The sequence below is a fragment of the Ceratotherium simum genome, chromosome 28, assembly GCF_057802395.1.
Source record: "Ceratotherium simum simum isolate JZ-2026a chromosome 28, ASM5780239v1, whole genome shotgun sequence".
Lineage (NCBI taxonomy): Eukaryota > Metazoa > Chordata > Mammalia > Perissodactyla > Rhinocerotidae > Ceratotherium > Ceratotherium simum.
In genome coordinates, this window is record NC_141927.1 from 17,957,048 (window position 1) to 17,984,791 (window position 27,744).

The 27,744-nt window shown below is 42.0% G+C and overlaps 2 protein-coding genes across 7 annotated transcripts in view; one reads left to right on the forward strand and one right to left on the reverse strand.

Annotated features, from left to right (window-relative positions):
- Positions 1–4,578, reverse strand: part of FAT1 (FAT atypical cadherin 1) — a 132,363-nt gene extending 127,785 nt beyond the window's left edge. For 3 of the 4 annotated variants that reach the window (XM_087418391.1, XM_014786283.2, XM_087418389.1), the window contains exon 1: positions 4,230–4,578. The gene's annotated coding sequence lies outside the window, so the exon portion shown is untranslated. Of the gene's footprint in view, positions 1–1,528; positions 1,705–4,229 lie in introns of those variants that run through there. The other variant, XM_087418390.1, reaches the window with a different exon arrangement.
- Positions 1,787–27,744, forward strand: part of LOC147913331 (uncharacterized) — a 38,468-nt gene continuing 12,510 nt past the window's right edge. The window contains exon 1 of one of the 3 annotated variants that reach the window (XR_015548821.1): positions 1,787–2,443. Coding sequence is in view for 1 of the 3 variants with exons in the window: in XM_087418392.1 (XP_087274518.1) it covers positions 2,280–2,443 (164 nt within the window). In the remaining 2 variants the exon portion in view is untranslated. The remainder of the gene's footprint in view (positions 2,444–27,744) is intronic. The other 2 variants (XM_087418392.1, XR_015548820.1) reach the window with 2 other exon arrangements.

Below are 27,744 nucleotides of genomic sequence, written 5' to 3' on the forward strand. Positions count from 1 at the left end.
TTACATTGAACTTGTTAAATGCCATGTTTGGCATAACAGAGTTACATCAATTGATGTTTTCACAAATTAGATAATGTTTGAAGCATTTTTACATCCATCTTAAAGCATAAGTATATAACAAGGAAAGCAGGATAATAATTCTAATTGTGGAACCACAGCTGTCCTAAAACACAAAGACAGATATCAGAATCAAGCTATATAACTGGAGAAACACATCTTCATGAGTACCTATAACAACTGGATGTGTTGGATAACATAACCACGACTCTAAGAGTAACATAGAAAAACATCACCGTTTTAACAAGTGGAGATGTATTATTATATATATCTCTGAATATATGAATATATGAAGCCTTAAGAATCTGCTTTTGTAAAAGATAACTGAAGATCATTTGCCTTTTAAATCTTTTCCGATTTCAACAGTCACTGCAAATACTCAAGGGGAAAAAAAAAATTCCTTTACCAGGCACCAGGGAGTTGCTTAACAAAAGCCACTTAGTGAAACCATAGTTCAGACACATGCAAAAAAAAAAAAAAAAAACTTTAACTGCATAGAAAATATTTATGAGTTTACTTTCCTAATGCACACAATTGCGTGCTTGTTTTCAAAGCCCTGCAATTCACATCAGTGGGGACAAAAAATCTTAGAGACAACAGAAAGTTAGCTTCCTAGAAGAAAACACTTGGAGTAAGAAAAAGCACTGAAGATTCAGAATCTCCTTCTTTAAGAAAAGATCTTACAAGTTTCTCTTCCAGAAAAGATAGACACAAACTGATAAACAGCACATTTTGCAAATGTGTAGCCCCGCAATTTATCCACCGCACCTATTCTATCTCCATCTATCTACCAGAGAGTACTTAAATCTCAGAGCAGCACTCTCAGCGCACAAAACATCTAAGGGAACTCGGCGCCTCCATTTCAAAGATCCCATCTCTGAGCTGTTGGCCTCTCCTTTTATCTCACCGACGCTGTGAATATTTCATAACCTGCGAAATTAACCCAGGAGCGCGATCAGTTTAAGTCATTAGCAGGCACGAGCGTTACCGGAGAGAAGAAAGCGGAGGGCGTCTGCGAAGTTTCCGAGCTCCGGGGCGCGGCGGAAGTCCTCGCCCTCCGGCCGCCGGGAGCCCCGCGCCGGGCGGCCGCTTTGATGCCCAGCAATGGCTCCAGGACCAGACCCCGCGCGCCTCTGCTCGCAGCAGCCCTGCTCGTTAATTACCATTCTGTGCACGCCGCGAATTATCCCCCGTCCCGCCTCCGCCTCCTCCCCAAGCCGCCTGAACGCAGGGCCAGGACTGAACTTTCCAAGTGGGCAGGCGCCGTGGCACCACCCCTTCCAGCCGGGCTCGCTCTTTCATCCCATTTTCCAGGGCACCGGCAGCAGCACGGTCCGGAGCTGCACCTACAGAGCCGAGGGTCCGCCGCCCCGCAGCAGCAAGATGCACGCCTCCCGCGCACTGGCAGCCGCCGCGCTGCGCCCCGCGCCCACCCGCGCGCAAGCCCCAACTTGGTTTCAATCAAACTTACGGCAAAGTTGGCCCGAAGTGGCGGCGGCGCTCTCGGGGGCGCGCACCTCGTCGCCTCAGCGCGCCCCCGAGCGGGGGCCGGGGCTACGGAGGGCTCTTACAGCCCACAGGTCCGCATGGTGTCGGCAGCCAGCCCTCGCCGCCCGCGCGCCCAGCTCCGAGGCCGCCCTGCTCGGCCTCGGCGCCTCACGCGCCCGGCGCGGGGTATATCCCTCCGCCCGCGGCCACGCCCGCGAGCGCCGGCGCTCGTTTCCCCCGCGCGGAAACTCCGTCTGACTTTCCCCGGCGGCCGCACTCCGAGCCCCCGGGTCCCGGGCAGCGACGCCCCGCCACCGGGCAGAGATCCCCTGCTGTTACAGCAGCCAACTGCTTGCGAGGAGGAGACGAGCGAGTGCCCAGGGTTGATCTGGCGACACTCCAAGGAACGGTTTGGGGCTTGCTTTAGTGCGGATGTTAGTTATGGCCAGCGCACAGATTTGTGCAGGGAATTAATATGGAATGTTTCCTGCTCGGAAAGGGGAAACATTAGCTTAGCTCCAAAAAACAAAAAGTCAGCTAAGGCTAATGGAAAAGCTTCCCACGCCTCCCTTTAGATTCTCTAGAACCTTCCGGGAATTCCTAAATCTGCATGTGAATGCTTCGGTTCTGGGTCTGCAATGACTGGGTGGAATAGTATCTTCCGAAAGGTCTCAAGGAATGCAGTTAGATGGGAATCGACTTCCTTCTTCAATCCACACTAAGATCCCCGGAAAATGAAAGCGCTTCCCCCGCGACCTCTTTGTGTAGAGCTAGTGAGACTCCAGAATCTCCCTGACCCTGGGTACGAACCCCAGCGCCGGCATGCCCAGCGGACGCCCCCGACTCCCACGTCTGCGGGACAAAGGCAGCCGTGCCGCCTCGTGCGCTTTCGCAGCCGGTAAGTCCACCCTGCAAACTATGAACCCAGTCTGTGTGAAACAGCAAGTTCCCTAGGGAGAAGGGAAAGCCCGGGGCGTGCAGACGCCCCCACTCCGGGAACTCCCCCTAGGCCGGAGCGCGCAGTCCCGCGTCCCGGGGCTGTGCGCCCATCCTCAGCGCCAGCAAAGCTCCAGACGCCGGCTCAGCGCAGTTGAGATTCAGCCGAGGGCCGAAGTGCTCCCGGGCGTTGGGAAACAGTACAGAGAAGAGGGCAGACATGACCTCGGAAAGTTTGTGGAGCTCGAACATTTTAACACTGTGAGGACAAAGAGATCTGATTTCCCCGGAGACGGTGGAGGGGGATGCAGGGGGCACTGCGAAGCAGATGGGGGCGGGGGGGGAGGGTTAACGAGAGAATTTCCTTGGTTCAAAGTTAATGCACTCTCCTCTTAAGAAGGTGATTGAAAAAATGAAGGTATCTAGCAGGCTATGGCTGGGAAGGAAAAATAATGCCTGCAGAATGAGTGTGCTGATTCGTAAGCACGAGTGTGTGGTGTATTCCCTGCGCATTCTTTAGAATACACACAAATTCACACACCCAGCAAACACCATCATCCAAACACCTGGCCACGGCCATAACTGCGCAAAGTGCTCCTGGAGTTATAGGTCAGTTTCATACGTGGAACGCCTCGAAAGTAGGTGACCTGATCTCCAAGCTCAACCGGTCTGCGCCTCTTGCCGAATTCTAACTCAACAAAACAACCACACAGGAACGCCAACAGTTTATTGAGGGGGGACGGGGGGCGGGGATTGGAGGGAGAACAGTAAAAAGTAAAAAGACACCATCCCGTAACATAAAAAGCACAAGATTTTTTAAATGACACAAAAGAATTCCTTGAGAAAATTACCATTCATTAATAAATAACGCTTACTAGAGCTAAAACGTCTGTTTGGGAATGCTGATTTTCCAGGCTCAGTGAGAAACCTCAATGCCTGGAAGAAGTTACACTTCGTCGCCACAGGAACAGCCGAGAGCAGAGATGGAGATTTCATACTCCGGGGCTGCCACGTCTTTACCGATCCTTGAGCCCCAACGGAACGAAATAGAGATGCCTTTTTGCTACCATCGAATTACCTTCACTTGAAAGAACAACGTAGCTCAAGCCCCACGTTTGTCCTTTCAATTGTCGCCCCCCCAACCGTGTCCCCAAAGGCTCTTGGAAATTAGAGGAATGGGGGACGGTTCCCGAAAACAAAAACGCTTCCCTCCCGCACCGCCTCTGCATCCAGTCCACCCAAGCTAGTATTTGGAAATTAGACGCAGAATGGGCCGGAGTGGCTGGTAAGCGAAGGCTGGGGTGGCGGCGAGCAAGCTCACGCCCGCGTCCCAGGAGTGCCCGGCAGGTCCAAGTTCGCGGTCCGCGCGGAAGCCGGCGGTGAGTGCGCGCCTTGCCCGGTGTCCGGACTAGAGGGCGCTGCGCCACTGCAGATCGCGCGGCCCCCGATGCGCCCTCCCTGGGCACCATTTCTATACGTAATAAGTTACATCCAAAATAATGCACAAACAACATAGCTTTTCAAGTTCTTTTGAACAGTGCTCTGTTATGTTTTATGAATTCCACAACGTATGCATACTGATCTTTCATTCCCGAGCCATGCACTGCCAAAGGGGTGTGCAGCTCGCCGACCGGAGAGCCTGTAGGATACACACGCTTCCCTGCACTAGCTTAGAGCCAAACACCCCACGTAATTTCATTTACGTTTAAACTTAAATACAAAAAGCTTGCACTAAACAAAGAACTCACCAGTCCAGCTGAGTCCTCCGTGCTCCGCTTGAAAGTCCTCGGCAGCTCCGTAATCCCCTCGCGATGTGCGTATTTGTTAAAAGCCGGGTCTGAAGTACCAACTTTGCCTCCCTCGGATCTTCAGCATGTCCCCAGCAAGAGTGCGATCCGCCTGCGCTGCCCGGACCCAGGTGGCCGCATCTCCAGAGGCTTCCGTCCTGGGTGAAACTTGGGCCCCAAAAGGAGGCGAAATGAGAGTGCGCGATGGCTAGATAGAGGGTCGAAGAGAAGCCAAGTTTGTCAGGACATGTCCAGGCAGCGAGCCGCCGAGTTTGGGAGTTGCGGCCGGGAGCTGCGGCGGATCACTGCCTCTTTCCCCACTCCCTCCCTCTTGGAGGAGGTGGGGGAGGGGAGGTGACGTCAGCGCCCCGCCTCGCCCCCAGCCCCGCGGCGAGGACGGGATTCTCCGGCGGGGTCCGCCTTCCGGACAGTAGCTGCAGGGAGCTCGGAGGCTGCGGTGGGATCCCCTGCTGCAGCGATCTCCACGGCCGCTGCGGTCCCTGCGGTGACGCGCCGGCCCCTCTGCACCCTGCAGCGTCTCCCGGGCTCCTCCGGGCGCTGGCGTCCCTCGCACTCACCACCCGAGTGGCCCCAGAGCCCCGCTGCGCGCACCTCTCCGCCTTTCTTTCTTGCAAGCCCTCTCCGGCAGCGTTTCCCACGCCTCGAACTGCAGGTGATGCTCTTCCTCTTCAGCAGCTGAAATTCGTCCCGCCGTGTCGCCTGCCCGGTTTTTGCAGGGCGGAAGCATGAACAGTCCCTGCAGACTGGCCTGGACGACTTGTACTTGGTAGCCCCTCCAACTTCTGGATGTGATCTATTTTAAATACTTCTTGTGCCTAACGCTGTTTGTGGCCTTTGTGTTGAAAATCACGGAGCCATATTTTAATTTTCAAATCCTTTCCAAAAGCGCCTCCGTTTTTAGACCGTACTCTGAAGCATATAAGGTTCCAAGGGGTGGGGGCAAGAGATGGAGGAGGAGCCAATTTCTAATGTTTCTTACAAGACATCCATAGTGACAGGGGCCAATACACAAATCAGTCGTCCGCTCCTCGTAATATAGACCAAGATAAATGCCAGCGTTGTTGAAGTTTAATTGATAAATGAATGCGTCGTTTTTATGTAAGCATCCAGACTCCAGGAAAATATCTGCTGTGAAATATTTTCTTAATGCCGCTGAAGTACCAAAATAAAATCTCCTGAACAGCGTGAAATTTTTAGGGTGCCATTTCTGCAAGTTGACACTGTCCCCAGAAGATTGGCATTAAAATTCGAAGATCCCTCGAAAAGGGGGAGGGGACTGGGAGTGCAGCCAGTGATGTAAATCTACTCGTCAGTTTAGCTGGTCGTTCTCTTTGAAAGGTAAAGAGCAATACTCTGAGGACACAGGAAACAAGGCAAGGGGTTAAACAGTTCAGAGAAAAAAAGATAAAGTGTTGGAAGATTGTGTGTGCTTAGCCTTAAGGAAGTCATATAACTTCTCTAAATTACAGTTTCCTCATCTGTGATAAGGGAATAATATCTGTTTCACACGGTAAAAACGTATTCGTGTATTTTTCTATTCCAAAAATGTTTATTGAATGCCGTTTATCTGCCAGGGAGATAACACTCACTCATGAGGGCAGCACTTTTACTGCGCGTCCTATCATGTCTAGCAAGCGCATAGTAGTTGATCAATATTAGTTTTCTTACCTCCCTTGTTCTTTGCAGTATCTCTATTTTCTCATCTATAAAATTGGGAAGAGTTAAAAGGAGGTTATCACAAATAATTCAAGGTAGATTTTGATTTAGAAGGGAGAGGAGGGCACTGAGAGGCTAGGAGGTGGAGGACTATGGGAACGGACCTCAGAGGCCCCTGCAGACCCACGGGGCAGCCGGCAGCCGGAAGGTGCCAGATTCCTGAGGAGGGAGGAGGTGATCTAAAGAAAGACTGGCTTAAGAGGCCAGTCTGTCAGTGCAGAGGACAGAGTTCTCATGCTTCACTGTTTCAGCTACACAGACTCACTCCTTTTATGTCAATAGTTAAAATTGGAAATTGACGACATATGACAACTTTTATAAGTGATACACATAAATTCTCCCGGAGACCGCTGTGCAAGTCAATTTGGTTTGCTATACTAGTCTTTAGGGTTATCATAGGTAAATCTAATTATTTCCATGTTAAACTTTGAACAAAACCTCTAGACCTGCATGGTCTAATACCATAGGTAGCCACTAGCCGCAAGTGGCTATTTAAATTAAATTAAAATTCAGTTCTTTGGTCTCACTAGCTACATTCCAAGTACTCAATATCCACTTGTGGCTAGCAGCTACCGTATTGTTCAGAGTCAATTAAAGAGCATTTTCATCATGACAGAGAATTCTATTGAACAACACTGTTAAAGACTTGCCTATTGTTTTTGGAAGGCTACATCAAGTATCATTTCAATTCAACCAATATTGAGTCACTTGCAAGTGAAAAAAAAAAATCGCAGAAGGATTCACTCATTCTGCAAATATTTATCAAGTACCAACAATATGCTAAGTGAAATTATAAAGGACTCAAAATTTAACGAGTTAGGTGTGTTTGGTGATTAAGAAATATTAACATGGCTTAACATGGCCTTTTAGCTGCTTTCGATTATTGCTGAAAATTAAAACCAGGGGAAATTGCTAAACTTGAAGCAAGCAAGAATTCTAAGACATTTTGAGGAGTAGGCCTAGATAATTGTAAGTAGGTTGACTAACCTCTGACATCCCACCCTCTCTGTTCCTTTTCACTGCTTTCTCATCTGCCGGCACCCCCTTTCTGCTGCCACTTTCTGAAGGTGACACACTGTTCAGCCCTCTCCACTTTCCCACGCTTTGGAATTATTTTACCCTTTGCATTCATATACAGCTCTCCTCGGGGCTCTGCTTGGACACTCCAAAGGGCCATTAGAACAGACAACTAGGCAATCTGATGAGAATCAGTAGTGGTTAACTATGGGTATGAATATGTTAATGTTCCTGGTCCCTTCCAAGTGCTTTATAACACGGGCTTCCTTAAAGTTATACCTTAATGATAAAATTTTGTGCTAATGGTGAAATTGCAGATGCCATAGCTAGTCTGGAAGATATTTGGAGGCATTACAAATCACCTACTGGATGGCTAACCATTAAAAAAAAAGGACAAAGTATTACCTTCATTTTAGGGATAAATACATAGTCATGGTTGTGGATTTTCTGTCCCTACAAATATAAGTTCAACATCCCCAAGTGGTTTGGGGAAAGATCTTGCTGCATAAATATAATTCTTGTGATGCTTTCCCAGCTCAGTGATTGAAGGATTACAAGCCTACCTGTTTGAACAGTAAGCAATGAATCATGCAGAAACTGTTAAAATCCACTATTTCTCACCCTACCACTCCCATCTCAACTATGAGGCTTTATAGAACCAATAGTAATAAGTAACATCTATTTAATACCAATTATGCTCCAGACTCTGTTCCAACTTCTTTATATGCATTTTCTCATGTAATTCTTACAACATCCTATAAGGTATTAGCAAGTAATACCCTACTGCCATGTTCCAGATGAGAAACGAAGTTTAGGTGGATTAGACAACTCACACTGGGTCACCTTTTGGACTGAAACCCAAAGCTGGCTGTCTCCAAAAACGACACTCTTGTCAATATAATACGCTAACTCCTATACCCTGCACCTCATTTGCATCTTTTGTGAGACAAGGCCATTGTTGTCAGCAACGTTGTGGTTTAAGAAGCAACCTAAGAGGAGAACAAAAAACTACCAAATGATGGCTAGAGGAAGATGCTGCTTTCTAGCAGCAACGCTGAGTATGGATAACAAACTGTTTAAAAGTAGGTCCTTTAATCACAGAGCGAGAGCATCACTGATAGTGTTTGGGAATATGTATGTAATACATCCATTATTGGTTTGGCTTACCTATTTTCCTAGGTGGATACACATATTCTTAAATACATTTCAATTCAAAATCATTGTCTAGCTTTTAATTTGGTCTGAACAGCAGAAAAATACAGACCAATGATTCTCAATGAATTCTGACAAAGGACTATCTCACAGGATTTCACGATCAGCATTTCAATTTATACTTTGCTTTTCCCTTTCCTGGTCTGGAAACACTAGTGTTTCTTTCTCTCTCCAATTCTCCTTTCTCTCTTTCATTTATGCTTTCCCATTTGACAATATAGGAAATTCCCTCTATCTACACTTTTTTTTTTTACTATTAAGATTGCATCTTTTTTCCTGGTAGAATTTTTTGGTCATAAAAGCTAATCTGATATAGAGACTAAGAGGATCCTGTTTGGGAAATGAGACTTGTGACAGTCCCCAACATCCTTTCTCAAGCACATGACCTCTCTAAGCCCATCATGGTAGTTCTACACCACTTGTCATGAGCATGTGGACCAATTGTAGCCAATGAGATATTAGAGGAAGTTTGCTGGAGGCTTCCGGAAGAAAATTTCCTCCCTCCTAAGAGAGATTTACAAGAGACATTATGTCTCTCTGTGGACATTGACATGTCAGGATATCATGCCTGGGACTGCTACAGCCATTTTACTTGCTGAGGATGAGGCTTAAACCAAGGGTTTAAGCATTGAGGGTTCTCAATGACATTGAATCAACTATCTCTGAGGGCCATCTTAACTCAAGACCTCTTTTATGGGAAAGCATAAGTTTCCATCTTGTTTAAGCTGGATTGTGTCAGGATTTGGGTTACTTGTACCTGACATCATCTCCCACAGCTGGGTAACCCATTTTTAAATGTACTGGGAATTATTCTAAAGAAAAAATAAACGGATGTACCTCCTCAACTCATTGGTCAGTAGGAATTGAGACTGACTCTAATGACGAGATGAAGGACTCTTAGAACTTTCCCTTAATAGTGAGAAAGGAGTATTTAGATACAAAATGATTTAGTCTTGCAAAATGCCCATTTTTCTACCATAATAAAGACAAAAATAAGAATATAAAATTTTATTTGTTCAACTAAAAGATTTTTCTTCATTCCTACTGTTCTTCCCTCTCAAGTATCCAAAACCTTTCTGGTATAGTTACCAATGTCTTAGTAAGGAACTCGCAGAAGTAATTTCTTAGACTCTACAGGGAATGTTAACCAAATCCCGATTTCAAATAATTACCGGAGGATAAAGCAGTCAGCTGGAGTGCCCACTGTCAGTAAATCCCTGACATTTGGAATTTGAAGCTATTTGTACCTCCGATTGCCAATGTCGAATGCCAAGCCAAAAAGTGAAATCAGTTCTTATTCACCATGGCCCACTTTGTCCACACTTTGCCCTTTATCTGAAATAGAATCATTAAAAAAAAATTCTTTTTTTTTTAATTAAGATGTGCTATCCTTGAAGATAAGGTGATCTTTAAGTCAGCTTTTTGTTTAGGAAGGAAGATAGTTTGCTCTGTCCCTTTTCTAAGCAACAATTTGTAAAAAGTCTCTTCTCCTGTTTGGGTACGTGTATGAGACACAAAGAATAAAGTAATCTTCCTCTTATTTCTTTCCATCCACTTAATGTCTGTTCCGGAGTAGTGTTGAAAAAGAAAATTATTCATGACACGTTAAAACACTAAGGCCGACTTTATCCAGGACTGTCAAAATAGGTGTGGGGTCTATTGCAATAGCATTTTGCTGCAGGAAAAACAGATTGGGCTCAACTTTGAATATAACAAGGAAAAGTGGGGATTTATACCCAAGGAGCAAGATGGGGTTCAGTGGATGGAAACATACTAAGAGAAGGCATCAGGGGTAAAAGGGGCTTCTGGCTAAACCCATCTGACAGGATTCTTGCTGAAGCAGGCCAGGCAATCAGATATTACCTGGGGCTTTTTGGGGATGAGGACATTTGATCAGATATCCAGGGTGGGGGATTTTGCCTAAACCAACTTAACAAGATTCTTGCTATGACTGGGCAATGCAGGCCAGACAAGGTCGGACACCAAGGTCCAGACCTGGAGTGCTTAGAGGAACCTGTCTAGAGTGTGGTCAAGGAGAGAGTGTTTGTCAATAGCAGGCTCTTTCTGTTCTTTCTACTCTCCTGTAATTGTTTTTTCCTGAAAAATCAAAGAAAAGGAGAGGACCAATTGTTATTAATCAAGCACCTGAGACCCTTGGAATCTTAGCTGTAATGTTTGCAGGTTAACGTTAACCAGTCTGTATCGCTGGTTTATAAAAACGCCAAATTGTTTAAGGAGGCTGGGGTAGTACATCGATGGGGGAAAGCAGAGTGCTGTGGAAGAAAGGAGTTAAAGTCAGAGGATTTAGATGCAAGTTCTGCCTTCAGCGTTTACTGGCTGTGTGAGCGGCAAGTCACTGAGCTTCTTTATTTATTTATTTATTTATTTTTTTTTTTTCCCCAAAGCCCCAGTAGATAGTTGTATGTCATAGCTGCACATCCTTCTAGTTGCTGTATGTGGGACGCGGCCTCAGCATGGCCGGAGAAGCAGTGCATCGGTGCGCACCCGGGATCTGAACCCCGGGCCGCCAGCAGTGGAGTGCGCACGCTTAACCGCTACGCCACGGGGCCGGCCCAGTCACTGAGCTTCTTAAATAGCAATGTGATTAGCTCGCCTTTAAGATGGGCCCCGATGATCCCCAACTCCTGACATTTACACCTTTGTGTAGTCTCCTCCTGTATCTTACCAACCAGGGTCTGTTTAACAGTAGAATAAGCCAGAAGTTTATTTATTATTATTTATAACCTAAACCTCTGAGTTTAGGTTATAAAAGACAATGATCTCTCTCTTCCCCTCCTCCCCACTCCCCCTCATTATTTGCTCTGGGGCAAGCCCAAAGCCCACATGAAAAGGGAACTGAAGCCTTCCTCCAACAGCCACGTGAGTGAGGCCCCAGTAGGTATCTTCATTGCAGCCTCATGAGGGCCCCTGAGCCAGATCACCCAGCTAAGCTCCTCCTAGATTCCTGACCCTCAGAAATGATATGAGATAATAAATATTTGTTATTTTAAGCTGCTAAGTTTTGGGGGAATCTGTTACTAAGCAATAGATAAAGAAATTTGGAATAATGGCTTCCTACCAATAATATAGTGAAGACTCAGTAAAAGCATGGAGGAGAAAACACTCGGTAAACCTCAAAGTACTACATGATTGTCAAAACCATACGAATAGAGTGGAAGGAAATATCTAGAATGGTACTATCCAAAAGAATTTATGGAAGATGGAAATGTTCTGTCTATGATGACCTGTATAGTGCTATTGAGTACTTGACATGTGGCTAGTGCAAAATGAGGAACTGAATTTTTTATTTTATTTAACTTTACTTCATTTAAATTTAAATGGTGATAGTAGCTGATGGCTACCATTTTGGACAGAACAGATCTAGAGGTTTCTAAACCAACAAATAGGTCAAAACAGAGTCAAAAAGAACAGTACATAAAAATCATGGCATGTTTTTTTCTCCAATTATGACTTTTCGAAAGGAAGACTTGTGTTATTTATGAGGTCCGGAAATTATGGATTGAGTTAAGCAATTATTTCCTTCCTTGTGTAAAAAAGGGCAATACATTTTGTAAAACTGGGTTCTCTGAGACCTCAGATAGATTTCCTTTTGTGTGTATGCATGCAATTTATTAGACATAAAATTACGGATTTAATTGACTACCTCACACAATTGGCTAATTTGCATGATTGATTGAGGAGGCACACAATGAACCAACTATGCCCGCAGTTTCCTAAACTACACAGGGCACTGCTGATTCATTCACCCGTTGGGTGAGAGAGAGTTAATAACCTGACTGTTTCTTGGCACCATTTTGTTCAATGATGTCTTTTGGTAAATATGCACCTCCAAATGCAAAAACAACTACTCTAAGTACTTGCAATGATAGTTAAACCTGACTAGAGATAGACTTCAGTGTATATAAAATTCTATCAGTTAAGACTTGTAGGATGTCATGTATATCATGCTGTCAGGAGAGTAAGGATGTTGATCTGGATTTTCTGATTCTTTCTAAGTGATGTATGTTGAAGGGTGCTCTGTAATAAAGCTGATTGACACTTAAATGTTGACTGTATCCCTAACATAAGTCCCTTGGTCATGTCAGATCATGCCTTTTATCCTCAAGCTTGCAGTCACATTATTGTAAAATAACTGCTACTACCCCAGACATTGATCAAGACAGGATGAAGGGGAATTGGTTATCCCCATTTATGGAAAAAAGTAAAATTGGATCCTTGTCCTATACTACACACAAAAATTTTCTCTTGGTGAATTAAAGATGTAAGACTATGAGGCCAATTGTTAAAATATTTAGATGAAAATATAAGAAAATAATTTGTGGCTATGGAAGGATTTACTCTATAAGACACAAAATGTTCTAATCCTGAAAGAAAAGATCCACAAATTCAATTAAATAAAAATTAAGAACTTCTGTTTATCAAAAGTCAGCATTTAAAAAAGTGAAAATGCAAGCCACAACTTGGGAGAATACTCATTTAACAAATATTGACAAAAATGAATATCTTTAATATAAAAAAGTTCTATAAATCAATAAGAAAAAGACTCAGTAGAAAAATAGGAACAATTCAATAGAAAAATGAAGAAAATCATGAACCTGTATTTCAGAAAGAAGAAATATGAATGGTGATTATACATGTAGTGGGTTAAATTGTGGCTCCCAAAAATATATGTCCATATCCTAATCCTAAAACCTGTGATTGTGACCTTTTTGGAAAAAGGGGCTTTGAAGATGTAATTAAATTAAGAATCTCAAAGGAGATCATCCTGGATTATCTGAGTGGGCCCTAAATCCAATGACAAGTGTCCTTAGAAGAGTCATTCAGGTGAGAGACACACAGAGCTAGAAGGTCCTCTGAAGGCAAAGGTAGAGAGCAGAGTTACGCGGCCACAAGCCAAGGAATGCCTGGTCCACCAGAAACTGGAAGATGCAAAGAAGGATTCTTCCTGAGAGCCTCAGAAGGAGCACAGCTCTGCCAACACCTTGATTTTGGACTTCTGGCTACCAGAAGTGGTAGAGAATATATTTTTGTTGTCAAGCCACTCAGTGTGTGGTAATTTGTTATGGCAGCCCTAAGACACCAATACTACAGTGCATAAGAAAAGATACTTTCATTAGTTATTAGAGAAATGAAATTTAAATCCTCCATATTGGTGAAAATTAAGATGTCTGATCATATCAGAAGTGGTGAAGATACTGCTTAATAGGAACTCTCACACAGTACTGGTAGGATTGTCAACTGGTGTAACTACTTTGGAGAACAATTGGGTATTGCCTTGTGAAATGAATCTACACATATCCTATATTCCAGAAATTCTACCACTGGCATTAGTACACCCAAGAGGGACTCCAAAACATGTATGCCAGGACATCTATAAGAAAATTCACAGCAGCTTTGTTCATAATAACAAAAAACCGGAAAACAAACGAATTAAAAAATAAATTGTAGCATCTTCACACTATGAAATTTACACAGGAAAATCATGTATTACTGTTACATGTAACAATACCAGTGATTTTTAGAGATATACTATGGAGTGAGAAATAGAAATTGTAGAAAATTTTCTCAAAATTCTTCAAAACTAAACAATATGTTGCTTAGGGAAATATACATAAGACATATCATATTCGTTTTTAAAAAGGATAGTGGTTACTTGAGAAGAGAAGGCTGGTGGGTGGGATAGGGAGATACACACAGGTACAGGAATGTTCTAGTCCTGAGATGGGGAATGGGTTCCTAGTTGATTGTGTTCATTTTGTGCTTATTAACTTAAAAAATATTTTACATAAGTTCTTTTTTAAGTATATTACTATTAAAAATATTTAATGCCAAAACAAAAGTAAAGGAGAATTCGTAATAATTAGGGCCACATAGAGATCATCTGTAACCTAAGCTATCAGTGTGTCTGTTGAATACCCTTTGGACAGGTATTTGAAGAAATGAAGGGTAGCAAGAATGGATACAACCTCAAATATAGAAATGAAAAGAAATAAAATAACCCTCTGCTTATGTGTTGAAGTGAGAATAGCTGTGATAGTAGGCAGTAGAGAAATGGGTCATAGATCAGAGGGGGGGAGATAGGATTGTTTAGATAAAAGTCTGATCCATCACATAAAACTTTCCTAGATACTTCAAGTCACAAGAGGCATGCTTTGAGTAAAGATGAATTAGTGGATTGAAGAAGGCAAGGCCACCAGGTGACCTTAGAGGAAAAAACCAAAGTTTCAGAGTGTACGGCTAGGATACCTACCTAGGCCTTTTAGGTAGTATACAGATGGGTGTAACCTTGTAATCTGAGCTTGTGTCAGCTGTTGTAAATGAGTGTGTGTGGAGCTGGGCAGAGTTCAATTTTCTACCTGTATGTTTAGGTCTTCAGTACAAAACCTCACGGCCTGACAAGGTTTGCACATTCCCTTCTTGGCTGTAGGGAATTATCCTATTTGAAGTGTGCCATCTGTTTCCAGTTGGGACCCTAACTGATACAAGCAGGCCTGTTAATTATCTCTCTCAAACCAGCTGTTGGCAGTCCTGGGCGTGGTTTCCTGGCAGCTACTACCATACACTGTTTGCCTGTATTCCTTGTAAACAGGGCGTCAGTACAGAGCAGTGATCTCAAAGTGTGATCTCAGACCCGCAGCCCCAGCCTTACCTGCGAACTTGTTAGAAATGCAAAGTTTGGGCCCCGCCCAAGACCTACTGAATCTGAAATTCTAGTGGTGGACCGAGCAATCTGCTTTAATAAACCCTTTCGGTGATTTTGATATGTGTTAAAGCATGAGAACCCTTAGCATAGGGGATGCACAATGGATAGTGCAGCATTCTGAAGCTAATAGCAGCTGAACTTTTATTTTATTTTTATTTATTTTTTTAATTTATTATTTTTTTTGTGTGCGAGGGGATCAGGCCTGTGCTAACATCTGCCAATCCTCCTCTTTTTTTTTTTTTTTTGTGAGGAAGATCAGCCCTGAGCTAACATCCATGCTAATCCTCCTCTTTTTGCTGAGGAAGACTGGCTCTGAGCTAACATCTATTGCCAATCCTCCTCCTTTTTTTCCCCCAAAGCCCCAGTAGACAGTTGTATGTCATAGCTGCACATCCTTCTAGTTGCTGTATGTGGGACGCGGCCTCAGCATGGCCGGAGAAACGGTGCGACGGTGTGCGCCCGGGATCCGAACCAGGGCCGCCAGTAGCGGAGCGTGCGCACTTAACCACTAAGCCACGGGGCTGGCCCTATTTTATTTTTAAAATAAAAATTGTATATCTTTAAGGTGTACAACATGATACTTTGATATGCATATACATAGTAAAATGATTACTACGGTCAAGTTAATTAACATATCCATCTCCTTACATAATTACCTTTTTGTGTGTATTGTGAGAGCACCTCCTGAAATCTACCTTCTTAGCAAATTTCCAGTATACAATACAGTACTATTAATTACAGTTATCATGCTGATCTCTAGAATTTACTGATCCTACATAACTGAGACTTTGTACCCTTTGACCAATATCTCCCCATTTCCCCCACCTCCCCACTCCTGGCAACCATCATTCTATTCTCTGCTTCTATGATTTCTACTTTTCTAGATTCCACATATAAGTGAGATCACGCATTATTTTTCTTTCTGTGCCTGGCTTATTTCACTTAGCATAATGTCCTCCAGTTTCATCCATGTTGTTACAAATGGCAGGATCTCCTTCTTTTTATAGGCTGATAATATTCTATTATATATGTATACCACAGTTTCTTTATACATTTATCTGTTGATGGACCCTTAGGTTGTTTCAATATCTTGGCTATCGTGAATAATGCTGCAATAAACACAGGAGTGCAGATGTCTTGAGATACTGGTTTCATTTCCTTTGGATATACCCAGAAGAGGGACTGCTAGATCATATGGTAGTTCCAATTTTAATTTTTTGAGTAACTTCCATACTGTTTTCCACATTAATTGTACCAATTAACATTCCCACCAACAGTGTACAAAGGTTCCCTTTTCTCCACATCCTCACCAACATTTGTTATCTTTTGTCTTTTTGATAATAGCCATCCTAACAAGTGTGAGATGATATCTCATTGTGGTTTTGATTTGCATTGCTCTGATGATTAGTGATGTTGAGCATCTTTTCATGTATCTGTTGGCCATATGTATGTCTTCTTTGGGAAAATGTCTCTTCAAGCCCTCTACCATTTTCAATCAGGTTATTTGGGTTTTTTTTTTTGCTATGAAGTTGTATGAGTTCCTTATATATTTTGGGTATAAACGCCTTATCAGATATATGGCTTGCAAATATTTTTTCATTCTGTAGGTTGCCTTTTCATTTTGTTGTTTCCTCTGCTGTACAGAAGCTTTTTAGTTTGATGTAGTCCTTGTTTATTTTTGCTTTTGTTGCCTGTGCTTTGATGTCATAGCCAAAAAATTATTGCCAAGACCAATGTCAAGGAGCTTTTCCCCTATATTGTCTTCTAGGAGTTTTACCTGTTTCAGGTCTTATGTTTTAAGTCTTTAATCCATTTTGAGTTGATTTTTGTGTATAGTGAAAGGTAAGGGTCCAATTTTATTCTTTTGCATGTGGATATCCAGTTTTCCCAACACGATTTGTTGAAGAGACTCTTTTGCCCATTGTGTATTCTTGGCGCCCATGTTGAAAATTAGTTGACTCTATATGCTTGGGTTTATTCCCGGCCTCTCTATTCTGTTCCCTTGGCCTATGTGTCTATTTTTATGCTAGTACCATACTGTTTTGATTACTATAGCTTTGTAATATAACACAGCCTGAGGGAAGGAGGGGAGGGAGGGGTTATTAGAACTCAAGAAGAAAAAGAGTCAGCTTTGGCCACTTTGAAAAAGCGGTGACATGCCATTGAAGGACACAGCCAGTCCAAGGTAACTGCACGGGGAGGGAACCAGGGAAATAAAAACCCTGACTTCACTTGCCTCCATCCATTGATCTCCCACCTGAGCTCCCCATGGAAGCCAGAGAGCAAGGAAGGCCATTGATACAATCCCCAAGGCTCACTCCCTGGGGCACAGAGCAGAGTGCAGAAGGGTACAGAGTAGAGGAGCAAGTGAAAAGTATTAGGTACCTGCCAATCATGTCTTTCTTTAGCAGCTCCAACTGCAAATGAAAGTTGAGGGTGAGGTGATGGTGCCAGAGACAGGCAACACAAATTCTGAGTTCTTGCCCCATTTTCTGATATCATGTTAGGAAATATCACAATCTGAGTCTGGATTGTCACCGACTAGTGTCCCGAGGAACTCAAGGGTGAGTTTGGAAGCATTTAACTGTTTTTCCAAGTTGTTTTTTTATGTTAAGGAGACACAACCAGCAACCATCCTGAAACTAACCGAGCCTCCCTACAAGAGCTATACCCATGACCTTGCCTTATTTTTAATTCGAAGATCTCTTTTTTTTAATATTTATTTATTTATTTATTTAGTGTGTGTGTGTGTGTGTGTGTGTGTGAGGAAGAACAGCCCTCAGCTAACATCCATGCCAATCCTCCTCATTTTGCCGAGGAAGACTGGCCCTGGACTAACATCCGTGCCCATCTTCCTCCCCTTTATATGGGATGCCGCCACAGCATGACCTGACGAGCGGTGCGTCGGTGCGCGCCCGGGATCTGAACTGGGCTGCCAGCAGCAGAGCGCGAACACTTAACCGCTAAGCCATGGGGCCGGCCCCTCGAAGATCTGTTTAGGAGGAGATTAAGCCTCATTACCATAATGTGCAGTGTACCACTCTCTCCCTTTTGAATATTCATTCCCCAACCGAAATAAAAGTTCCTGCTTCCCTTTGTTCGGGGACACCATGGCTTTGGAAATGACTCCTCATGGCCTCCTATTTGCTGCAAATACACTTTGTGAGACAACTTCCACTGGTGTAGAGTCTCATTTAACTCACCAGGAGGTGAGCCCACTTGGTTCGGTTTCAGGATGACTGAGATTTATGAACTTCTCCAATACTGTAGAGGTGGAAAAAGTTAGGAGGGAAGCTTAAAGACTAGGGGAAAAATATTTCCTCTAGATGAATTTAATGGGGGGTAAGTCTCAGGGGATCATTATACCATCATGATAAGTGACTCAAGGCTATTTCAACAACGTCCTAAATAGATTACTTTATTGGAGATTAATGAACTGAGGGATCCTATTGAAGAGATTTGTGCTAATGAGATCATCATCTAATTCCACAGCTCATACCCTCCCTAAATTTGGCAGTGAGAGAAAAAAAAAAAGCCAACAATTTCAATGTGTGATAATTACTCCAGTCGCAATAACAAGGCAAAGGTAAGCCAGGGTCTAGTAGCTTGAGTTCAAGAAAGAACTTGGTAGCTTATTGGGGAGAGAGAGTTTACTATGTTAATTTTGTGGGTTGGTTAGCACCAAATCAAACGCTGTGACGGTGGGGAGGGAAATGATTTTTATTTTCCAGTAGGGTTTACCACTTGAGAGGATGCTTCAGGGGATCTCAGCTATGCCTAGTACCTCTGAGTGCTTTGCTGAGAAGTGATAAGCCAACAGTGTAAGTGGATGACATCCTTGTGTTTGGGAGAATGTTATAAGAGCTTAGCGACAGATCCCTAAAGTCCTATATATCTCAGATAATGACTAAAAATGACCCTCTGAAAAACCACAGTTTTGTCAGGACCTCATAAATTATTTATAGCATAATATTCCAAGATTGCTACCACCACCACCTGGTCAGCTCCCAGGAATAAAGGTCTTCTTGGGGTTCAATATTGAATGTTTACTGCACAGGGCAGGTAGCACCTATGCAGGGAACCTATCAAATCCTCATTGCTCAATCTTTAGTTTAATAAAAGGTACAATTTCTTCACTTTTAACATTTCTTGATTTTTAGTTTTGAAAAGCCTCTTTAATCATGTCTCTTAATGATTCTCTGAGGTAAAGTGCATTTTCATTAAATAGTTGGCCATAAAATGCGTTTACATGTGCTTCATTTGGCACTGACTCCCTGAGATCCTATTGCCTGGATATGAAATGTAAGGTTCTGAAAATGAATTGAGTATTTTGATGACAGAAGCCTAAATAACTGGCTTACCTCTGGTTTTTGGTTTTTCTTTTTTGAACTTGTACACTTGTCATCTATGGTCTGTTTATTTTCACTGTGAAGAGGCAACAGAGGTGGCAACAGAGGCAACAATATCCCTTTTATTTATATATATACATATACCCATTTTCCCAGAAATGTTCTAGTTCTGAGATGTCCTTTTTAAGTAAAAATGTATATAATTTGCCTTTAGACAGTGTAAGTATTCTGAACAGGGTTAGCAATGGGAATATATTCTTCATTCCCTTTAGGTCCAGATACTTTCCGTTGAACAGTTATTTTTGAATAATGGTTTTATTTTAGTGCATGTTTTAAATATAGTAAGTGGTTCTGTTAAGAGGGCTAACTTTTTGGTAGACTCCAGTCTACCAATTCAACTAAACCCACTTCTGAAAATCTTCAGAATGCACTCAACTCCTTTGTTAAGTTCAATATTCTTCTGAAATGGGTGAAAAGTTAGTTTTTGAATTCCGCTATACAGGCAACTTCTATTTGGTATTGCATTTTATTTTAAACCTTTATTCTGTGAAACTTAAGCAGTTTCACAACTAGCTGTGGGAAGGTTTCAAAGGGAAGCAAGAGTCTTGTTAAAAACATCACAGCGTTTAGTCCACCGAGTATCACCTTTACTTGTGCTGTCCCATCCCGCCTGCATGCCCAGGACACAGTGACTCCGACCCTGAAGCTCCTTGAGAAGCAACAAGGCAGACACAGCGTCCAGGAGAGTGGCCATAATACTTGCTGTATTCATTAAGCAGCTTTTTCATAACTAATTGTGCCGCTGTGCTCGTTACCTTGGCATGCTGCACTAATTCACTTTTGGACAAGACTACACAGCCAAATGTAGAAAGCTAATTTGAAATACCCACTTGACAAAGTTGGTGAGTGTTTATGCGTTCTATGAAATTACCTGCCAGTGAACTTTATTTTAGGCTCAGATCTGACCCTTGCTTGATAAGTTTATATTGCACTTTCCATGTGCAAAAACCCCTTTTTCAGTGCATCTACCCAGTAATCATTTGTAGAAACTTTATGGAAAGATTATTTTGCTGAAGTATACAAGCGATACAGTGAAAAGCACATGGGGTTTGCAGCAGGCAGACCTGGGTTAGGCTGCTGCTTGTGACCTGGGATAAGTTACTCAATAGCTCAGAGACTGAGTTTTCTTATCTAAAAATGTGCATAATAATATTTACCCAATAGCTTATTGAAATAACATGTGTAATTGTCTAACAAAGTCTGAAATAAAGCAAATCCTCAAATATAGGTTTTGACTTTCTCCCTTCTTTATATATTTATCTATTAACTGTTGTAAAACACATTCAAATTCTATTTATTTGAGCAATAACCTAAAAGTCTGTTTTCTATCTGTAAAAGGCATAGATTAGAAAATTGTTATACAGGAAATTTGATCTCCTAATATAATACAACTCTTCAAGTTGAACTCTAATAAGCTTTCTTCCAAAGATTTGGGTCTTTAAACTCTCTTTAGCCCTGTTATCAGTGTTTCAGATAGGGCCATTTGGATGCAAATTAGCCAGAAAATGAACTCCAGTAGAAGTATTCATTTAGAGACCAATATTGTAGTACTCTGATCCAAAGAACTTCCTCACCAAATGGGATCACACAAAGGGCGGTAGTAATAAAACAAAAACATAAATCAAAGTAGAATCTTCTTATAAATCAATGGCAATCCACTCAGTTATCACACCAGTCAGGATTATTTATAAATATGTCAATAAATAGTGTAGCATCTCTTGGTTTCTGTTCAGGTTTCATAATTTATGCAATTTACGAATGCTTTATAACCCTTTGCAATATAAAAAGAATCTCATCGTTTAGGAAATATCTATCATTTACCTATCTGAAGGACATCAAAGAACAGGTGTCCTCAATTACTTATCTTAGAATGTTAATTACTGCTCATCCTTTATTCCTCCATGCTGGTGGTTCTCAGACTTTATCAGGTGTGAGAACCACTAAGAGCTTGTTGAAACACAGATAGCTGGACTCCACCCTCAGAGTTTCTGATTGGGCAGGTCTGGGCTGGGGCCTGAGAATTTACATTTCTAGCAAGTTCCCAGGTGATGTTGACGCTGCTGTTGTTCTGGCTGAGAGAGCAGGAGAGGGAATGCATAATACTCAGAGAGGGTCTAGAACCCCCCTGTTGCTTTTCTCTGCTCTCTCGTGCCCTGATCTTAGAATAGAGCTATATAGCCAAACCACTGTCCCACTGAGAGAAAAATAAATGTGTTGTGTTGTAAGCCTCTGAAATTTTAGGGTTGTTTGTTATGCCAGCCAAAGCTGATGAATGCGTATCAGTTCGTAACATTGTTTCAATAGTGACATTTGGAAATGATCTAAATATTCATTTAAATATAAATGAATAAATAAATTGTAGAGTATTCAGAGAGTAGAATAAAATGTAGCAGTTAAATTGAGTGAACAAACATCATCTATATCAATATATAAATCTTGAAAACAATGATGAGGGTGAAAAAAACAGTGCAGAAGGCTACATATGGTATAATACAATTTATATAGGTTTTAGAAAATGTCAAATACTATTCTACATTGCTTATGGGTATATATGTGGTGAAATTATTAAAATGTGAGTAGAATAAGTTCTAAATTCAGAAAACTGGTTACATCTCAGAGGGGAGTGAAGAGAATGAGATTGGTGAAGAGAGAGGAATAGAGAGCTTCTCCTGTATCTATAGAGTTTTGTTTCTTTAAAAAAGTGAAGACTAGGGGCTGGCCCGATGGTGTAGTAGGTAAATTCGCACTCTCCACTTCAGGGTGGCCCAGGGTTCGTCGCCAGTTTGGATCCTGGGCCAGGACCTACGCATCACTTATTAAGCCATGCTGAGGCACGTATACAGCATCCCATATACAAAATAGAGGAAGATTGGCACAGATGTTAGCTCAGGGACAATCTTCCTCACCAAAAAAAAAAAAAAAAAAAAAATGAGGAAAAGACATCAAGATTTGACAAAGCTAGATGATGGTACGAATGTACTGTTCTGTACACTTTCCTTTACAGTTGGAGTTGTTCATAGCACAATGAAACATATCTTTTTCAAAAAGAGCTTCTGTTAGTAATGTTTTATTGATGACACCTTCGGCCCAGCAGCTCTAGGTGTGTGGCAGATGAGTGAAGCTGGGATTTTGAGATTTTCCAGATTAAAAAACCAAGACAATAGAATAAGCAGTTCAAAATATTTGCCTGTTGGCCTTGTATGTTACACATGGACACAGACACCAAGCTGTGCAGTGTGAAGAAGCATGCAGTACTAGTTATCCCCTTTTACTTTAAATGCTGATTCACTTACTTGGTTGGAAAATTTGATTTGATTTGAATTCAGTAGAAATACTTGGATAGGCATTGAGAGGTTACACATGAAACCCAATTTCCCCTCATTTTTTTGTTAAGTGGAGACAAGGAAAGAGGATCACTTGGGTGGGTGTGATTATTTCAAAACTTCATCTATTTCCTTTCCTTCCCTTCAGGAGGAAGGCAGGGGTATGGCGTTTCTTTCAAAACCCTATAGTACATCAGAATAATCTGGAGAGCTTTAGAAAGCACAATTTTCCATGCCTCACCTCAGATCCTACTAAATCTGAATTTTCCAAATATGAGGCAGAGAATCTTTATATTTATTTACCTATTAAAAGCTTCCTACTGGGGCCAGCCCCATAATGTAGTGGTTAAGTTCAGCATGCTCCACTTCAGTGGCCCAGGTTCACAGGTTCAGATCCCAGGCATGAACCTACACACTTGGCAGCCATGCTGTGGTGGTGACCCACATACAAAATAGAGGAAGATAGGCACAGATGTTAGCTCAGGGCTAGTCTTCTGCAAGCAAAAAAAGAGGAGCATTGGGGCAGCCCAGTGGCATAGTGGTTAAGTTTGGCAAACTCTGCTTTGATGGCTCGGGTTCTCGGGTTTGGATCCCGAGCATGGACCTACACTACTCATCAAGCCATGCTGTGGTGGTAACCCATATACAAAAAATAGAGGAATATTGGCACAGATGTTAGCTCCTGAGCAATCTTCCTCAGCAAAAACAACAACAACAACAAAAAAAGCCTCTTACAATTACTTTTATCTTCAAGGGACCACAATTCCCCAAACCTCCACTGGCTGAGAGTTTCTCTTATGGATTTGCTTCTCACTGCTGGATATTGTCCATTTCATCTACCTTATAAAACAATTAGCAGGTGCTAAAAACAAAGCAAACCAAGAAATAAAAAACAGTAATAACATTATATATAAATTGATTTACACAAGTGTTATAAACTTGTGTAGATCTATTAAAAGGAGAGCAACCCAATTATAGAGTTACCCTGCTCAGCCCTGGATTTTGAGTTTCACTTAAAAGTTGGCATATGTAAAAGATTTCCTTGTAGCTCTGCTAAGAGTATTGGTGTTCCCTGCGTGTGTCAGCCTTCTATCAAAAGCATGTACCGTAACTCTTCCGTCAAGTGCAAAGCTTGGGAGAACACTGTTTTGGAAACTGGTGTCTTTCAAACTGAAATTATTGTAACTATAACCTTTTACAGGTTTTTGAAAAAAATATATGTGTGTTCTTAATTGACAATTAATATTTTGCTGGAATTTATTAAAATATTATGTTTTTTATCAATAAAAATTAAATGATAATTTTTTTATTGATGTGTGTGTGTGTGTGTTGCGACCCAGGGAAGCAAGAATGAAAATAAAAAGGAAAAGAAGCAGAAAACGAGGGAAGCAAATAGAAGATAGTGTACCACCGAGTGGCCGCAGTTCTACTAGAAATCACAGCTGGCTGCCTGGTCATGAGGGATATCTTCTGAGAGGCCATATGGCACCATTGCATCGTGAAACGATGTCAGTGAGAAGGAAGGGTAAGGAATTTGCCAGCTCCTTCCCTTCTTCCTTCTCTCATTGGTTAAATTTGGCCTCAGCTCCTGGTTCTCTTACTGAGGCCCTTCAGGCAGCCTGGGTACCAGAGCCACAGTGTGCAAGGCAAACTGTGAGCAGGTGCAAGTTACGGCACCTCTGTCTGCAGCCCGCATTCTTGAGGTCAGCAGGTGAGCAGGTGCACTTTAGTGGTCACCTAAAAAGTCCAGGTGGGAGGATACAGGCATGCAGTCTGAAGCTTCAGATGAGGTGCTGTGGGGTCATGCCAGGAATGACTTGGAGGACTAGAAGCAGCTGCTGCTGTGAGCCCGACTAGCCAAGGAGGAGTGTGCTGCAATGATTGGCCTGCATCACGAAGGTGGTGATGAAACCTAACGAGCCTTTCTTAACCAAAGCCGCTCTGTTAGTGCCAGCCTGGCCTTCTTGGAGGGTGTTCAATAGCACTGAGCAAAAAACTATGGTCAAGCAAATCCAGGGAGGCACTGGATAAACTGGGTCTGCTACACCAAGTCTGCAGTGCAGGCGATAGAGAACGTGATTCTGGGGCATCTTGTTGTGCCAGAAAGTAAGGAAGCTGCCAGACTTGGGTCTTGTCAAAATGACACAAATGCCAACTTGAGAACAGCTGTTGGCTAAAGACACAATAACGTTAGGACAAAAAGAATAATGAGTGCAACAGACTGCAACAGATCAAATATATAAAATAAATATTTGTGAATTAATAGTGATACTCCAAAAAATTAATTGTGGTTACCGGAGGCAGGGGTGGCGTGTAGGGGAATTGAGTGAAGGTGGTCAAACTTCCAAAAGGTCCAAACTTCTAGTTACAACATAAATACTGGGGACGTAAGGTACAACATGATGACTATAGTTCCCACTGCTGTATGGGATATTTGAAAGGTGCTTAAAGAGTAGATGCTAAAAGCTCTTATCAAAAGGAAAAAAAATTTTTGTAACTATATGAGATAATGAATGTTACCTAAACTTATTGCGGTAATCATTTTTGCAATATATGTACGTCAAGTCATTATGCTGTACACTTTAAACTTATACAGTGTTGTAGGTCAATTATATCTCAATAAAACTGAAAATAAATAATAAAATGCAGAAGGAATGAAGAATTTGAGAATGTTTATTTTGCAGTGTTTAATAAAACAATGGATCTAGGCAGTGATAAACAAAGGCTTTTTTTTTTCCTGAGGAAGATTTGCCCTGGGCTAACATCGGCTGCCAATCTTCCTCTTTTTTTTTTGTATGTGAGCCGCTGCCACAACATGGCCACTGATAGACGAGTGGTGTAGGTCTGTGCCCAGGAACCAAACCTGGGCCACTAAAGCAGAGCATGCCAAACTTAAACACTAGGCCACCAGGGCTGGCCCAATAAAGACTTTTAAAACAAAATGTTAAGGGGAAAACTTTATAAGAGATGGAGCAACCTGACAACATCAGAACCCACTGATCAATCTCATCAGTAAAAGCAGAACAGACAACCAGATATTAAGTACCTCCTGTGCTGTATTTGTGCCTTGAAAATTGAACCTGAATCTAAGCATCTTGATCGATCAACTTATAGGATATATGAGGGAAAGAGGAACATATATATTGATGCCTTCAGGATGCAATCTGCCAAATTCAGAATAAGAGAAATCCTAAAAGACAAAATAACCCATTTTTCAACAAGCAAATGACATAGAAAAAATGAAAGTGGGCACAGGGAAACAGTGACTATTTAAAGAGGCTTAGAAAACATGTCAACCAAGCACAGTTTTGGATCTTGTTTGTATTTTGATTCAAACAAACCAACTTTAAAATACATTTTAAAGAAAATCTGGGGAAATTGAACACAAACTAGCTGTTAGATGATATTAAGGATTTCTGGCTAAGTTGGTTGTGTGATAATGATTTTGCGATTATGTTTTTTCAAAAAGTCTTTATCTGTTAGATACACATACTGAAGTATCTATGGATGAAATGATTTGATGATAGATTTGCTTGTAAAATTCCAGAAGAGGGCAAAAAAAAGGGGAGGAATAGATGAGAAAATATGGACAAAATGTTGCCAGTTTGTTGAAGCTAGATGGGAATACACCGTGTTCCTTTTACTGTTATCTCTACCTGTGTATGTTTGAAAATGTCTATAAATAAAAGGTTAAAAATTAAAATACATGAATGAGTTCTTTTTAAACAAACAAGACCCCCAGTTGATTCTGATGAATCAGCCAGCTTTTGGAATCATTTCGGTAGAGAGCATCTTGGAATGAAGGAGAGTAAGTATAGAGAAGCTGGTATTACTCTCTACCTCCCCCATCCCCCCATCTGGAACCCCTACTATTCCCAGATGCTTTCCCACTTCTGGTGGCAGTACTCCTAGAGTTGGTCAACAGATTACAGTAGTCCCCCCTTATCCGCTGTTTTTCCTTTCCACGGATTCAGTTACTCGCGGTCAACCGAGGTCCAAAAATGTTAAATGGAAAATTCCAGAAATAAACAATTTGTAAGGTCTAAACTGCATACGGTTCTGAGTAGCATGACAAAATCTCAAGCCATCATGCTCTGTCCTGCCTGGGACATGAATTATCCCTTTGTCCAGCGTATCCACCTGCATGCTCCACCAGCCAGTTAGTCACGTAGTAGCCCTCTGGGTTATCAGATTGACTGTCCCGGTTATCACAGTGCTTGTGTTCAACTAACCCTTATTTTAGTTAATAATGGCCCCACAGCGTAAGAGTGGTGATGCTAGCAATTTGGATACGCCTAAGAGAAGTTATTGTTGTTAATCTCTTACTGTGCCTAATTTATATATTAAACTTTATCATAAGAATGTAGGTATAGGAAAAAACAGTATACAGTATAAGATTTAGTACTATCCGAGGTTTCAGGCATTCACTGGGGGGCTTGGAACGTATCCCCCGTGGATAAGGGGTCGACTACTATATCCTTAAAAGTTTACGATCTCAATGATGGGCAGACAATGCTGAAGAACTCAGGATGTGGGAGGACCTGATTAATGCTATAGCTAGTACTTCTATTAAAATTCCTTCTCAGATAGAAGAAAAAGATTAATGAGTGTTAATATTTAGCTTCTCTTTCCATGAGAAAGCCTGTGGAAAAGCATTTTGCAAAGCCTCTCTGGTAACTGATCCAGAAAATAAATCAAATTAGTCACTGTTGAGGGCTTGCATTACAACCCAAGATAAGATACATTTTTTTGATGAGCGGCTAGCTTGAGGGTAGAACATTATGGTGTGTTTTATGTCACAAAATTTACTATTAATTATTTCAAAGTTAATTTAGCTTCTTCCCTAGTATGATGCTATGGAAATAGCACCGAGACCCAGGTTTTCATTTTGGATCTTCTACTGACAGGCTGTGTGACTTTCTTCAAGTTACTCTTGTTGACCTTAAACAAATAGCTGGTTATTTCTCCCACAAAAAGGGGTTTATTCAGGATCAGCAAAGAAATGCAATTTGCAGTCTGCATCTATGGCGCACCTCTGCAAGTCCCCAGCAACA